This window comes from Schistocerca americana, chromosome 7, assembly GCF_021461395.2.
Source record: "Schistocerca americana isolate TAMUIC-IGC-003095 chromosome 7, iqSchAmer2.1, whole genome shotgun sequence".
NCBI classification, from domain to species: Eukaryota; Metazoa; Arthropoda; class Insecta; order Orthoptera; family Acrididae; genus Schistocerca; species Schistocerca americana.
This window is the reverse complement of record NC_060125.1, coordinates 312,753,714-312,770,059: the sequence shown is the minus strand read 5'-3', so window position 1 is coordinate 312,770,059 and position 16,346 is coordinate 312,753,714. Positions and strand designations below refer to the sequence as shown.

The 16,346-nt window shown below is 40.5% G+C and overlaps 1 protein-coding gene across 1 annotated transcript in view; it reads left to right on the top strand.

The window, feature by feature from the left end:
• LOC124622065 (WD repeat-containing protein 81) overlaps window positions 1-16,346 on the top strand; it is a 295,856-nt gene that overhangs the window by 249,472 nt on the left and 30,038 nt on the right. Inside the window, exons 23-24 of the mRNA XM_047147637.1 lie at window positions 11,519-11,628; window positions 11,708-11,915. Of these exons, the coding sequence (XP_047003593.1) occupies window positions 11,519-11,628; window positions 11,708-11,915 (318 nt within the window). The remainder of the gene's footprint in view (window positions 1-11,518; window positions 11,629-11,707; window positions 11,916-16,346) is intronic.

Below are 16,346 nucleotides of genomic sequence, written 5' to 3'. Positions count from 1 at the left end.
TGATCTTTCCTTACTGTATTGTCCAGGTTTCGGCTGTGAATGGTTCTCGCCTGAAAATGACGAAGCAATTGACGACACAATAAATGTTGGAGGTTGACTTTCTGTATCATCAGCTTCTAAGCACGCCTTTTTGGTAACAAATTTATCAATTGCAAACTTAATTCACAGTACACTATGAGACTAAAGTAAATGAATAAAATATAGTTATATAAAATAGTCCACTAGACACTAAAGTCGGAATACTAAAAACATCTGCAGCATGCACTGAACAAAACTATCCAAAGTGAATGACTGCGACAGCAGGGTGGGCTTTATATAGGCACGGCATTATAATGTCTCAAAGCATCAAGATGATGCAAGGCAGAAGGTTCCAGGCGCTTCTGCTCCAGTCCTTTCGATGTTGCCGCAGCCGCAGCACTGGCCTGCCAGTGCCAGACTTTACCCAAAGGTTCTTGCACCAGGACAAATTCTAAGTGTGCCCGCAGTACCATAACACTATCATGATTCACACCACTCATTTTCAGTTAACCTGCTTACTACCATAATAATTATTTGCTTTAACTCATTACTGAACGTATTTCAAAAGGTAACTATCATCAAGCAAAGAAAATAATAAGTTCCAACATATTTCTTTTTTGTAATTTTACAAAGCATAATATAACTAATAATTTTCTTAAATTATTGCTCCCCCCCCCCCCCCCCCCCCCCCCCCCACACACACACACACAGGAATTTTTTGGCTCGGGCCCCCTCAGGCCCCATGGAATCAACGCCTGTTTTTCCGATGTTCCAAAAGACTCAGTTCATCCTGCAGCCCTCCACTGCCTGTTTCTCTTTATTCTTGCCCTGTCCCAGGTCTCAGAGGTAGTTTACATGGATGGCTCGATGGTTGATGGTCATTTTGGGTTTGCATATGCTCATGCAGGACATACTGAACAGTGTTCCTTGCCAGATGGCCACAGTGTTTTCACTGCAGAACTGGTAGCCATCTCTTGTACTCCTGAGCACATCCGTCCATGTGCCAGGGAGTCCTTCCTCATTTGTAGCGACTCCTTGACCGCTTTACAAATTCTTCATCATTGCTACCCTCACCATCCTTTTGTAATGGCCACCCAAGAGTCTCTTTATGTCCCTGAAAAGTGTGGATGATCAGTGGCTTTCATATGGACCCTGTGAAATGAACTTGCCAACAGGCTAGCCATTAACGGAGTCTGGACATTGGCACACCAGAATCTGATCTTTGATTGGTACTATGCCAAAAGGTTTTTGGGCTCTGGAATACAGAATGGCACTTCCTGACCATGCCGAACAAGTTACTTATGATAAAGGAGCCAATGAAGGTGTGGCAGTCCTCCCTCCATGCAACCCTCTCACTAGGACTCTGTTCTCCTTTGCCAGCTTCGCATCGACCATACTTGGATGATTCAGAGTCACCATCTACATTGCGAGGGCCCACCTCAGTGTTGCCATGATTCATACTTGACAGTGATCACATCTTGTTGGACTGTCCAACTTTAACCATCCTGAGACGGACTTTTGACCTTCCTGAGGCACTATCTATCATGTTAGGTGACAATGCCTGAATGGCTGATCTAGTTTTAAGTTTTATTTGAGATGGGGTGTTTTTATCATGTGGCCTTCTCCCCCAGGCCTTCACCCTCATTTTTACTCTTCCTCACTCTCTCTGGTGCTGCCTGTTCGACTTGATGTTCATCTTTTCACCATCTGTGTTTCTCTTGCCTTGTGTTTTTAGGCTGGAGATTTTAGTGTGTTGCAAGTGGCAGGCTCATCCCTTTTTTATTCTTGCGATCAGCCAGCCCAGGTCATCTGCTATATTGTTATAACACCTTCTACAACTGTTTTCCTTTTAGTTAATGTTTTCACTTTTGGCTTGCTTCTTTCATTTTCTCCTTCTGTGTGGTTACACACCTAATTTTACACATTTTGTTCCTTTCCCAGCTTTCAGGCAATAGGATTCTTCAGGTTATGGTTTTCTTCTGAGAACTGCATAACCACTGAAAAGGGACTGATAATCAAGCAGTTTAGTCCCTTTTACTCCGCAAACCAACCAACCAACTTGAATGGCACAATCCACCAGTGGTTTGAGAACAAAAATGGAAAGCTTATTAGCTCAGATAAATTGCAAGCCGAACTGAAGAAAATGCTGGTGACAGTCATCGGCAGAATGGGGCCCAGTGTCATAAGGAAAGGACTCAGTTGTACTTACAGAATGCTATAGCCCCATGTTACAGTGTGAATATGAATATGAAAAATCTGACAAAATCTCACACTTGATGAAAGGAGTCACAGAAGAAATGTATCGAGGTGTAGTTGTAAAAGGTGTCACAACATATTAGGAGTACATCAAGTGATTCCATCACATTGAGGATATGCAACAGAAAGGAGTCAGATGAAAGACGTATGATTGACTTATGAATGTGGTCCATATGGCAATTGTGGAAAATCGCCACGACATCGCTCTCTCATATGCCAGCTAGTGAGAGAATGAACAACGTATTTTATGAGAGCCAAAACTGTTGAACTGAGTAAGCAAGAGATAGCTGCCGTAAATGTTAACATAATGTGTCAAAAGGTAATAGAGAATGTTGAAGAAGTAGTGTAATGATCTTTAGCACCAATCTCTGAAACCAGCCAAATACATCAGGAAGAAGAGATTCAGCCTGCTCAGACTTATGCTGCAGCCATCAAACACTTCACCTGACCAATGCAGAGAAAACCGGCTCCTACTACATTATACAGGCATTTGAAGTGAAATGAATAGTGAGTGCAGATAAGAATTAGGAGGTAAGTGGAAATAAGAGAATGGGAAAAAAGTACAGAGAGAAGGAAATATTAAGATACAGTAAAAAATAATACAATAAACATATAAATAAGTAAGTAAAATTTAAAAAATTACTCCAAAGGGGAGGCGGAGTGTTGTGTAGTTAATGCAAGTTAACTACAGGAGAGTGTCAGGATCCAAGGCTTTATTGGAGAGCATATTCCCATGGCTGAAGCTCAACCGAACTATTACATTGTGGAAGCATCTAAGTGAAATTGCACAGTAGTAAAAATTGTCTCAAGAGCTAAATGGCCTTTCTTCATATCACTATCGAACTGTTCATTCAGTTGGGAGGCCACACTTCGGTTAGTGATGGAATTTAGTTTCAGAACACCTTCTTTATGCGTAAATGTATTTTCATGAAAAGGAATTTTTCCAAAGCCTTTTTCCAGTTAGAAAACCCTACGGAAGTAAATGCATCTTCTTTTTTAAAGAAAATTGTAATAGATTTTTAGCATTTGCCTCTATGCAGGTTTTGCAAAAAAACTTTTTCGGTAGATGCTTCATATTCTAGCCATGTATATTTGACCAACCAAGACTTCTGAAATGATCTTTCCTTACTGTATTGTCCAGGTTTCGGCTGTGAATGGTTCTCGCCTGAAAATGACGAAGCAATTGACGACACAATAAATGTTGGAGGTTGACTTTCTGTATCATCAGCTTCTAAGCACGCCTTTTTGGTAACAAATTTATCAATTGCAAACTTAATTCACAGTACACTATGAGACTAAAGTAAATGAATAAAATATAGTTATATAAAATAGTCCACTAGACACTAAAGTCGGAATACTAAAAACATCTGCAGCATGCACTGAACAAAACTATCCAAAGTGAATGACTGCGACAGCAGGGTGGGCTTTATATAGGCACGGCATTATAATGTCTCAAAGCATCAAGATGATGCAAGGCAGAAGGTTCCAGGCGCTTCTGCTCCAGTCCTTTCGATGTTGCCGCAGCCGCAGCACTGGCCTGCCAGTGCCAGACTTTACCCAAAGGTTCTTGCACCAGGACAAATTCTAAGTGTGCCCGCAGTACCATAACACTATCATGATTCACACCACTCATTTTCAGTTAACCTGCTTACTACCATAATAATTATTTGCTTTAACTCATTACTGAACGTATTTCAAAAGGTAACTATCATCAAGCAAAGAAAATAATAAGTTCCAACATATTTCTTTTTTGTAATTTTACAAAGCATAATATAACTAATAATTTTCTTAAATTATTGCTCCCCCCCCCCCCCCCCCCCCCCACACACACACACACAGGAATTTTTTGGCTCGGGCCCCCTCAGGCCCCATGGAATCAACGCCTGTTTTTCCGATGTTCCAAAAGACTCAGTTCATCCTGCAGCCCTCCACTGCCTGTTTCTCTTTATTCTTGCCCTGTCCCAGGTCTCAGAGGTAGTTTACATGGATGGCTCGATGGTTGATGGTCATTTTGGGTTTGCATATGCTCATGCAGGACATACTGAACAGTGTTCCTTGCCAGATGGCCACAGTGTTTTCACTGCAGAACTGGTAGCCATCTCTTGTACTCCTGAGCACATCCGTCCATGTGCCAGGGAGTCCTTCCTCATTTGTAGCGACTCCTTGACCGCTTTACAAATTCTTCATCATTGCTACCCTCACCATCCTTTTGTAATGGCCACCCAAGAGTCTCTTTATGTCCCTGAAAAGTGTGGATGATCAGTGGCTTTCATATGGACCCTGTGAAATGAACTTGCCAACAGGCTAGCCATTAACGGAGTCTGGACATTGGCACACCAGAATCTGATCTTTGATTGGTACTATGCCAAAAGGTTTTTGGGCTCTGGAATACAGAATGGCACTTCCTGACCATGCCGAACAAGTTACTTATGATAAAGGAGCCAATGAAGGTGTGGCAGTCCTCCCTCCATGCAACCCTCTCACTAGGACTCTGTTCTCCTTTGCCAGCTTCGCATCGACCATACTTGGATGATTCAGAGTCACCATCTACATTGCGAGGGCCCACCTCAGTGTTGCCATGATTCATACTTGACAGTGATCACATCTTGTTGGACTGTCCAACTTTAACCATCCTGAGACGGACTTTTGACCTTCCTGAGGCACTATCTATCTTGTTAGGTGACAATGCCTGAATGGCTGATCTAGTTTTAAGTTTTATTTGAGATGGGGTGTTTTTATCATGTGGCCTTCTCCCCCAGGCCTTCACCCTCATTTTTACTCTTCCTCACTCTCTCTGGTGCTGCCTGTTCGACTTGATGTTCATCTTTTCACCATCTGTGTTTCTCTTGCCTTGTGTTTTTAGGCTGGAGATTTTAGTGTGTTGCAAGTGGCAGGCTCATCCCTTTTTTATTCTTGCGATCAGCCAGCCCAGGTCATCTGCTATATTGTTATAACACCTTCTACAACTGTTTTCCTTTTAGTTAATGTTTTCACTTTTGGCTTGCTTCTTTCATTTTCTCCTTCTGTGTGGTTACACACCTAATTTTACACATTTTGTTCCTTTCCCAGCTTTCAGGCAATAGGATTCTTCAGGTTATGGTTTTCTTCTGAGAACTGCATAACCACTGAAAAGGGACTGATAATCAAGCAGTTTAGTCCCTTTTACTCTGCAAACCAACCAACCAACTTGAATGGCACAATCCACCAGTGGTTTGAGAACAAAAATGGAAAGCTTATTAGCTCAGATAAATTGCAAGCCGAACTGAAGAAAATGCTGGTGACAGTCATCGGCAGAATGGGGCCCAGTGTCATAAGGAAAGGACTCAGTTGTACTTACAGAATGCTATAGCCCCATGTTACAGTGTGAATATGAATATGAAAAATCTGACAAAATCTCACACTTGATGAAAGGAGTCACAGAAGAAATGTATCGAGGTGTAGTTGTAAAAGGTGTCACAACATATTAGGAGTACATCAAGTGATTCCATCACATTGAGGATATGCAACAGAAAGGAGTCAGATGAAAGACGTATGATTGACTTATGAATGTGGTCCATATGGCAATTGTGGAAAATCGCCACGACATCGCTCTCTCATATGCCAGCTAGTGAGAGAATGAACAACGTATTTTATGAGAGCCAAAACTGTTGAACTGAGTAAGCAAGAGATAGCTGCCGTAAATGTTAACATAATGTGTCAAAAGGTAATAGAGAATGTTGAAGAAGTAGTGTAATGATCTTTAGCACCAATCTCTGAAACCAGCCAAATACATCAGGAAGAAGAGATTCAGCCTGCTCAGACTTATGCTGCAGCCATCAAACACTTCACCTGACCAATGCAGAGAAAACCGGCTCCTACTACATTATACAGGCATTTGAAGTGAAATGAATAGTGAGTGCAGATAAGAATTAGGAGGTAAGTGGAAATAAGAGAATGGGAAAAAAGTACAGAGAGAAGGAAATATTAAGATACAGTAAAAAATAATACAATAAACATATAAATAAGTAAGTAAAATTTAAAAAATTACTCCAAAGGGGAGGCGGAGTGTTGTGTAGTTAATGCAAGTTAACTACAGGAGAGTGTCAGGATCCAAGGCTTTATTGGAGAGCATATTCCCATGGCTGAAGCTCAACCGAACTATTACATTGTGGAAGCATCTAAGTGAACCATATAGTTTAGCAGTGTACTCAGTGGTGCAGAGTGTACTCAGCAACTTTATACTAGATGACCTCAAGGCAGGCATTGCAAGTCACTTCAAGTTCTATATACAATAACCACGTCATCTAGTAGAAACACCCTCCTAGCCTTTGTGACTGATTTATTAACTTTCATAATCATAGTTGCTATAATGACATCATGATCACTAGTCTCCGTTTGTATACTGACATTGTTGATAAGGTTTGGCCTATTTGTAGGTACAAGGTCTTAAGATATTTCCTTTCCATTTGGGCTACCGAGCTAGCTGCTCAAGGCAATTTTCAGAAAACATGTTCAAAAGTATTCCACTTGACTGTCTGTCTGCACCCCTGCAATGAATCTATAGATACCCCAGTCAGTATTTGGCAGGTTAAAATCGCCTCCAACCATTACTGCAAGATCTGCATATTTACGCACTATTGACTAAAGGCCTTCTTTGAACAGCTCTAGAACTGTCACAGCAGAATCAGGTAAAAACATCCAACAATTAAATTGATTTCACCTTCACCTCTTATATGTGACCAGATGACTTCACTATCACACTCAACTTTAACCAATATCTCTAACTTCTGTTTGCTTCAGAATCTGTGGACATATCCTCATTTTGAATATAATAAACTTTCTAGAAATTGAGAAGCTTATGTGCACAAAGCAGCGTGGTTTTAAAAAGCATTGCTCATGTGAAACTCAGCTTGCCCTTTTCTCACATGGTATACTGAGAACTATGGATGAAGGAGAACAAGCAGATTCCATATTCCTAGATTTCCAGAAAGCTTTTGATGCACTATCCCATTGCAAGCTGTTAATGAAGGTACTAACATAAGGAATAAGTTCACAGATATGTTAGTGGCTCAAAGAATTCTTAAATAATGCAAAACAGTATGTTGTCCTCATGAGTGAGTGTTCAACAGAGGAGTGCCCCAGGGAAGTGTGATAGGACTACTGTTGTTATTTACTTATGTAAATGATTTGGCTGACAGGGTGGGCAGTAATCTGTGGTTGTTTGCTGATGATGCCATGATGTACAGTAAGTGTCAAAGCTGAGTGACAGTAGGGATATACAAGATGACTTACACAAATTTCCAGTTGGTTTGATGAATGGCAGCTGGCCCTAAATGTGGGAAAAATGCAAGTTAATGCAGATGAGTAGGAAGAACAAACCTGTACTGTTTGGATACAATGTTACTAGTGTTCTGCTTGAAACAGTCAAGTTGTTTAAATATCTGAGCTTAACATTGCAAAGCGATATGTGTTGGAATGAGCATGTGAGAACTGTGTAGGGAAGGCGAATAGTCAGCTTCGGTTTATTGGGAGAATTTTAGGAACGAGTGGTTCACCTGTAAAGGATACTGCATATAGGATGCTGGTGCAACTTATTCTTGAGTACTCCTTCGGATTGAAGGAGACATCGAGGCAATACAGAGGAGGGCTGCTAGATTTGTTACCGGTAGGTTCGAACAACACATAAGTGTTACGGAGATGCATAGGGAACTCAATTGGGAATCCCTGGAGGGAAGGTGACGTTCTTTTCGAGAAACACTATCAAGAAAATTTAGAGAACAGGCATTTGGAGCTGACTGCCAAACAATTCTACTGCTGCCAACTTACAATGCACATAAGGACCATGAAGATAAGATACAGAGGTATACAGGCAGTTGTTTTCCCCTTACTCTATTTGAGAGTGGAACAGGAAAGGATATGACAAGAAGTGATATTGCGTACCCTCCTCCACGCACTATATGGTGGCTTCCAGAGCATCTGTGAAGATGCAGATGGAGGTTGATGTATAAAATATTTAGAATTGCGTCAAAGTTTAAATAAAATTCAGTTGTTATTGTTTATGTTCACCCCCTCAAGAAATCATCTATAAAAATGTTACAAACTGAGGGGGTTGCACAAAAGCTTTGTCATACTCCTTTTTTGTTTCTAAGTTCTTTGTTAGGTGATCTTCTAAATCTAATACTGTTGATGTTTTGTAATAGAAGGAAATGCTGAGACTAGTTGCTTTAATTTATTTGGTCTCGGCATTTCTTTTCAGTTAGTATTCCTTTTCTCCACTCCCTTTTGGTTACCTATATCTTTTATTTTCTGACCGGTTGCATTCTGTCCACCTCACACCCCTCCATGCCTACCATGTACAGTGCACGTAGCTTTCCAGTCTTATTAACTCTTGCATGATGTCTTTTTTTTTTTAAAGTTATCTCTGCTTTGCTTGTTACCCTATCTTAATATATTTAAGCTCTCAGGTTTTGAGATCATGTCTCGTTCAGTCCCCATCTACCAGTCTTTCCCTTTCATCCTCTTTGGTAAGTCACCCTTGATCCAGAGTTCTGGGTGACTTTTCTTTTATTCTCCCCATTCCCTAAATCTCACCAGTTCGTTTTCCTTCATCCCTCTTCCTTTCCCTTCAACCCTTCTGCCAGGAGGAGCCACTGGCTCCAAAAGCTTGCACATTTCCATAAGTTTCATATCTTCTTTTCTCCTGCCACCACTCGGTGAGTAGACTTTTTTTTACTTGTTCAGTTGTATTATACCCTTTTGTTTGATTTTCTCCCCAAAAATTAATCATAGGCCATTATAAAAAGCTTTTCAAAACTCTACAAGGAGATATCGATCTCTACATTAAACTGCTAATTTTTACTATTAGATGTTTCGTAGTAAAAACTACATCTATGCGAACTCACATGCGTGCACATAGGCTGTGAAGTTGCAGTGTGTGCAGACTTGATATGCTTCACTTACATCCTCATACTGCATTGTGGCATTGCTAACCATCATGGAACGGACTACACACCTGCTGAGACGCAGTCAGTGAGTGCTCACACTTGTGAAAGCAAGTGAGAGTGATCCACATAGATAGTGAATGATAAATAATGACTGCTGCTCCCTGAACTTCATCACACAGATGTAGTGCTTTGCTGACAACAATAGGAATAGGTCTTCCAAGGTTTTCTTCCCATCATAGTGTGAACCTTCCTTTCAGGATAATATTCTAGGTTCACAGTTGTCAGTACACTCTCAGACCAGCATCCCCAGGAGAATAGTGTCTGTCTGGAATTGTGATAAGTGTTACTCCTTTCGCAGTGCCCATGAACAGTGCAGTGACCAAAGTATGGAGTCCTGCCCAGTGTTCTCTTTTTGTAGCTGATTTTTCAGTCTTTTGTTTATCTTCCAACTTCAAAACAACTGGCTTGACAGCTGCATCTAACAGTAAGAAGACTAGAAATATGGGCTAAGACATAGGCTTCACTTTTTCTACAGATAAGTGTGTGCGTCAATTTTAATCATGTATGTGATGTTTTTAATCAGCCTGAATTGTGTCTGTGGGAGCACCACTCTGAGTTTTAAGGACTCAATAATGTTTTTAGGTCTCACGTTCGATGAGAGACTCCTGCCTGCTGCACCTGAAGTATCTAGAAGTAAAAACTCGAAAGGCTCTCAACATCTCAAAAGCATCCTAGTGGCAGATACAGGGAGGCTGACAGATCCTTCCTGTTGTTATTTTACAGAATATTTGTTTGCTCATGGCTGGACTATGGCAGTGTTGTGTATGGTTCTGCACAAACAACCTATTTACATGTTCTGGAATCCATTCACCATAAAGGCATTAGATTGGTGTTAGGAGGCTTCAGGACAAGTACTATAGGCAGCCTTTGTGGCGAGGATGGTGAACCACCTCTAAACATGTGACAGGAGTTCCTCATTGTGTGACATGCATGTAATGTCTGATCAATCCTCCTGTCTATGGCCTCTGCTCTTCTTGTCTGATCATCAGCAGAATTGATGTATTTAATCCATAGGAGAGTAATGAGACCATTTGGGACTAGAGCAGAGGAGTAGCTTCTAGAGATTGTGCCATACCTAAAAGTTTTAACACAGGGCTGGAGCAAGTATACTCAATAGTGAGGCCAAGACTATTTTATAAAGTTCAAGAAATCTTGTGCACCAGATTATTGTTTTCAAACAAATCTTTTAAATGCTTTTAGAGTAGCACAGAAATTTAATAATTATTTACATTGTTAGGTCTAAGCAAGGCCATACTGTAGGCTGTTCAGTAGTTTCTCCTTATGGTGTCTTTACGATTATACTTTCAGTCTTTCATCCACAGTTCTCTGCAATCCTAAATGCACTGGGGCAGATGAGGTGCAATCAGCTGAATAACTTTGCCTGTTCTGATTCACTAAGTACCACACAGAATTTTCAGCAAACATACCAGCAGACAAAGTAGTGCTAAACATGTAAGACATACTTTGTATACTACAGTATCAAGGGAAGGCAGTATCATTCGTCTGGGCACTGGGCCATGTGGGAATACTGGCAAATCATCAAACTGACACAGCAACAAGGGACACTTACAATTAAAGTAATGTATTGCACCTTTTAGCCCTCTTCACTGCTGTTACCTTATTGCTAAGGCGGAGTGTTATGGTCAGAGAGAGGATGTGTGGCTGGAGATACGAAATAACAAATTATAAGGCTGATTAAACCTACAGTTTTGCCATGGAGAACATCATTCCAATCACACAGGTGGAAAGAAATGGCTTTAACATGACTGAGAATAGGCCACTGTACTCTGACACACAGGTCCTTCTTGGCATGGAGACTCACCAGTGTGGATTGCTTCTGGTGTACCAGTGCCAGTGCACCACATTTACTGGATACCATTTTATATTCTGACAAGTAGGCACCATTTTTCATGATAAGGGTTTGTTTACTGTCTTAGGTAATGAGATTAATGTGGAAAAGATTGTAATATTTTGTGTATTGTGAGTATTCTTGCCCAGATTATTGCGTAGATTGTTGCAGTGTGACTGGTTCATCCATTTTAGTCAGTGTTCAAGCCAGTCACAACTATTTAAATCAGTATCATAATTTTCACCATACATATTATTAAAGTGAGTTGCAAGTTTTTGCTTAAGTACTTTAGGACTGTTATCAAAAATTTACTAATTGTCACATTTTAGCATCTTGTTACCTATGAACCGAGACATTAAAATGCTTTACAGTGATTGTCATGAACTTAATATTACTATTTCTTTTATTTCAGAGTGCAGATATCCCTTCTGTTCTACCAACAGAAAGTGCGGGTATTGCTTTTCAAGAAAGTGCAGGTGACTTGATGAATCTCATAAGCAAAAAAATGGAGAATACAAACAGGTATTTATAATGGCCACAGAATTGCTAAATGTAATTATTCACTATTTTTGTTGAAATATTGCCTTACCTAAATTTCTAGGCATTTACATGGAAACTGGTTGGCATACTGGGAACATGAGATTGGGCGACCTGATAAAGAAACAAATTTTAATTTCAAGCAGATAAAACTTCAGAGATTCTCAGGCCATACAAGTAACATCCGCACCATACAAGTGTTAGACAATGAAAATAGTTTCCTTAGTGGAAGTCGTGACAAGACTGTGAAACTGTGGTCCCTAAGAAGCCAGGTACTGCATAATTATTTTACTATCATTCGTATTTCCTATATCCTCATTGGGCACATCTTGTTTTATTTGCACATATTGTTTCATTTAGTGTGTGTAATTATGCTCCATTAACATATTATTGTATTTAATTGAAAAAAAAAAAAAACTGTCATTCTGTATTACTGACCCCTACCCAGTAGAAATGTCTAGAGTATTACCTAATTTGGTAATGGAAAGTCCTTGGTGGAATGTAAATAATCGTAACTCTACACATGGATATCTGTGTATGTACTCTATAACTCTGAAGGACTTGTCTGAAAGCTAGCGATATTTTCAGTGCTCTGTGGATGTCTATTGATGTCTCGTCATTTCAACTATTTGGTGAGGTGTAACTTGTACTCCTTAAATTATTCTATCTAATTTAGAACCAGTGGAAAAATGCTCCTATCAGAGCACAAAAAAGACTTTGATTGAAAAGTGGGGTACCAGCAGCCTATTTCTGCCAAAAATTTTGGCATGCAAGCATATTCACGCTCTTTTTAACATGTCACTTACATCTCACTCCTAGAAGTTCCTCTAACTGTAACTTGCTCACACCTACTAGTCCATTGCTGTTGAAGTAGTTCATACCCATCCAGTCTCACTTGCCCATTCTCACTCATTCATTCAGTTCAACTCATTGTCGTTTTCTCTTTGTGTCTCCTGTCTCACAGCCACAGTCTCCTTCATTCTGTTCTCCACCTACTGTCTCTTCTCACTGTCACTGTCTCTCTCTTGCTCTCTCTTTCCTCTCTCCTACTGCTTACTATTTCATTAATTCCTTGCCACTGCTGCTCTCTCGTCTCACTGTCACTGCCTCTCAATTCCTTGTTGTCATTGTCCTAGACTCTTTTCTCATTATCACTGGCTGTCACCCACTTCCACTTTCTCCTTCACTTTATTCCTCTCCCACTGGCATTGTGTACTTCACCCTTTTCCTAGCACTGTTCTGTCACTGACGCCTGTATTCCACTGCCGCTGTGCCCCTCTGTCTCTCATTGCTACTGTCTCCTCCACTCTTTCTATACCACTACCATCTTCCAGTATTTATTCCTTTTCCACCTCTTTCTCACTGCCACTGTCTCCTTCTCTCACAACATAAAAAATTGCAAATATGTTCTCATGCCATAACTTTGAACCTCTATACCTCGGAAATGTATAAAGATATCAAGAAAAGTTTCAAGTGTGTTCGAGATCATGATCTTAGGAATATGTTGTGAAAATTAAGCCATTTGCTTTGAATAGCCATGTTGGAATTTGCAACTTGGTTTTGCTGTCCAAAAATGATGTTTTTGGAGATGTTTCTTGATAATGGATAAAGATTTTTTTTTTTTTAAGTTGGAAGTGGGCACATTTAGGTATCTGCTACTGTGGCAAAAAAATGGCAAAAAATGGTGAAAAATGCTTTTTTTGAGTTCTCGTAAGAACAGCCCATGAATTAAATGGTGCCTCCATTAGCCCATTTAGGTGCACCATAGAAGATATCTAATGTGAAAAGAACAAACCTATTTGCTCCATTTGCCTAAGCTGGAGGAAGTGTGTAATATTCAAAATTTGACGCTGTATAGTAGGATAGTTACAGTAAGATGATCCTTCTGTTGTGTATATAAATTATAAATGGTCCCTAGCCTAAGGGCTATTCAAAACACTTGACCCTACCTTTCTGTCACCAATAGGACCCAATGTATGAGCTCTGAAAAAGTCTCATTCTTATGTGCAGCATTTTGAAATGTGTTAGTAACGTGTGCTGTCTCATGCTACCCAATATAACAATCTGTAATTGAAAGAAAGAAAATATATACTATGTGTGATAATTAACATATATTTCAAAATTGTCCATGCAGATCCTACTTAGTGCTCTTCACACATGATATTTGTAGCTATAGCACAGAATAATTAGGGTTGTGTTGTGAGGAGTTACCAAAAAAAATCTAATGTTTTAGTACCTCTCTCTCATCTGTTGAAAATGTATTCCTTCAATATACAAGGTGTACAACTTTGCTTCCACTGATTGCCGATAGGTGGCGACAACAGTAAGTAGGAGTTGAAAGAAACAGATCGCAGACGTCAGGCAGTTAGCTGAGACCTCAGTCAACATAACCTTATTCACACATTAGTCAATTTGTGTCTGCATCATAAAGTTGTTCTTGATTGAAAATGTCAGTTTACAAGCCTAATTCTCGTCATTTGCGGGAGTTGTTACTGTTTTGTTGCAATATGAAGAAAACAGTGGCTGAGTCTCATCGAATACTCTCAAATACATATGGTAAGGACGCTATTGGTGAAATAATGTGTCGAGAGTGGTTTCAAAGCTTCAAGAATGGTGATTTTAATGTTGTAGACCAGCACAGTGGTGGGAGAGAGAATGTTTTCAAAGGTGCAGAATTGGAGGCATTGCTGAGTGAAGACTCTCATCAAACTCAAGAAGAATTGGCACGATTAGTAGGAGTGACACAGCAAGCCATTTCAAAACGTCTCAAGGCTGTGGGCATGATTCAGAAAGAAGGAACTTGGGTCCCTTGTGAGCTGAAACGGAGAGACGTTGAACTGCGTTTGTGTGTTTGTGAACACTTGCTTCAGAGGCAAAAACGGAAGGTATTTCTGCATCACATTGTGACCAGGGATGAAAAATGGGTTCATTATGATAACCCTAAATACAAAAAATCATGAAGATATCCCGGCCATGCTTCCACGTCAATGGCCAAACTGAATATTCACGGCTCCAAGATCATGCTCTGCATTTGGTGGAACCAGCTCAGCGTTGTGTACTATGAGGTGTTAAAACCAAATGAAACAATCACAGGTGCTCATTATTGAATGCAATTAATGCATTTGAGCAGAGCATTAGAAGACAAACGGCCGCAATACAGTGAGAGGCACAATAAAGTGATTTTGCAGCACAACAACGCTCAAGCCCACATTGCAAAAGAGGTCAAAACCTACTTGGAAACGTTAAAATGGGAAGTCCTAGCTGGCCGGAGTGGCCGTGCGGTTCTAGGCGCTACAGTCTGGAACCGAGCGACCGCTACGGTCGCAGGTTCGAATCCTGCCTCGGGCGTGGATGTGTGTGATGTCCTTAGGTTAGTTAGGTTTAATTAGTTCTAAGTTACAGGCGACTGATGACCTCAGAAGTTAAATTGCATAGTGCTCAGAGCCATTTGAACCATTTTTGGAAGTCCTACCCCATCCGCCTTATTTTCCGGACATTGCTCCCTCTGGCTTTCACCTGCTTAGATCAATGGTGCATGGCCTGGCTGACCAACACTTCTGATCTCGTTAAGAAGTCACAAATTGGATCGATTTGTGGAATGATTCAAAAGATGAACAATTTTTTCGACACGGGATTCGTACACTGCCCAAAAGATGGGAGAAAGTAGTGGCCAGCGATGGAAAATACTTAGAATGATAATGTGTAACCAATTTGTTTCATTAAAGCCTCAAATGTGGGGGGAAAAAATGGCGGAAGAAAAGTTGTATACCTTGTATGTTTTGCAAAATTATATTTATTTGGTCACTAAGCACCTTCCGGCTTCTTAGACCATATTCACATGACAATTGAATGTCACAAACACAGACACAATGATGTGCAACTTGTACAGATATTATATATATAAAGGAGACCAAAAGATACAAAAATGATAACACTTATAGTGTTTATGTTGCGACGTAAAGTAAAGTGTCAGGATACCAGTCAGGAACAATAAGCAGAGAGAGCTGTGAAGAAGATGTCAGCCAATTGCACGCTGATCGGCTCCTCCCCAGGATGACAATGTGACAGCAGTGGCCTCAATGTGAAGAGAACATAAGCCCCACACCCAACTGGTAGCGGCCCAGTTCAAGAATAGCATCAAGACTAGCCATTTCACTTCTACTATGTAGCAGTGTCTATACTGAAGAAACTTGCTTATTTTGTCTGTCGCCCTTTGCTTGCTACACATCTGTGTAAATACAAAGTTGTGTATTGTAATCATTTCCTTTTGTAATAAACTTCTTTAATACGATTTGTTTGAGTTTGTGCAGTGATCCAAGAAAGCAGGTTTCCTAGACACCACATATTCAATGCTTAGGCAGGAGTCAACATTTGGTGACAAGGATGGGATAACGAGATGTCATTTGAGGTGCAAAAGTCCCGGAAGTAGTGCTGATGTAAATTGGGGCCCATTGTCAGTGACCAGGGCTTCTGAGAGGCCTTCGAGGGCAAACAAGCATGCCAACTCCTAGATCATCTTCGCTGAGGCTGTGGACTGTATGTGAAACAAGAAGGGGCATCCACTGCTCATATCCACAACCAGGAGCCACATAGAGCTGAGGAATGGGGCAGCAAAGTCCTAATGAATGGGGGCAGGACCAAGGAGACACTGCTGTGACCTGTGGGAAATACCGATGGGGAGCCGCTTGCCGGCTGTGACATGT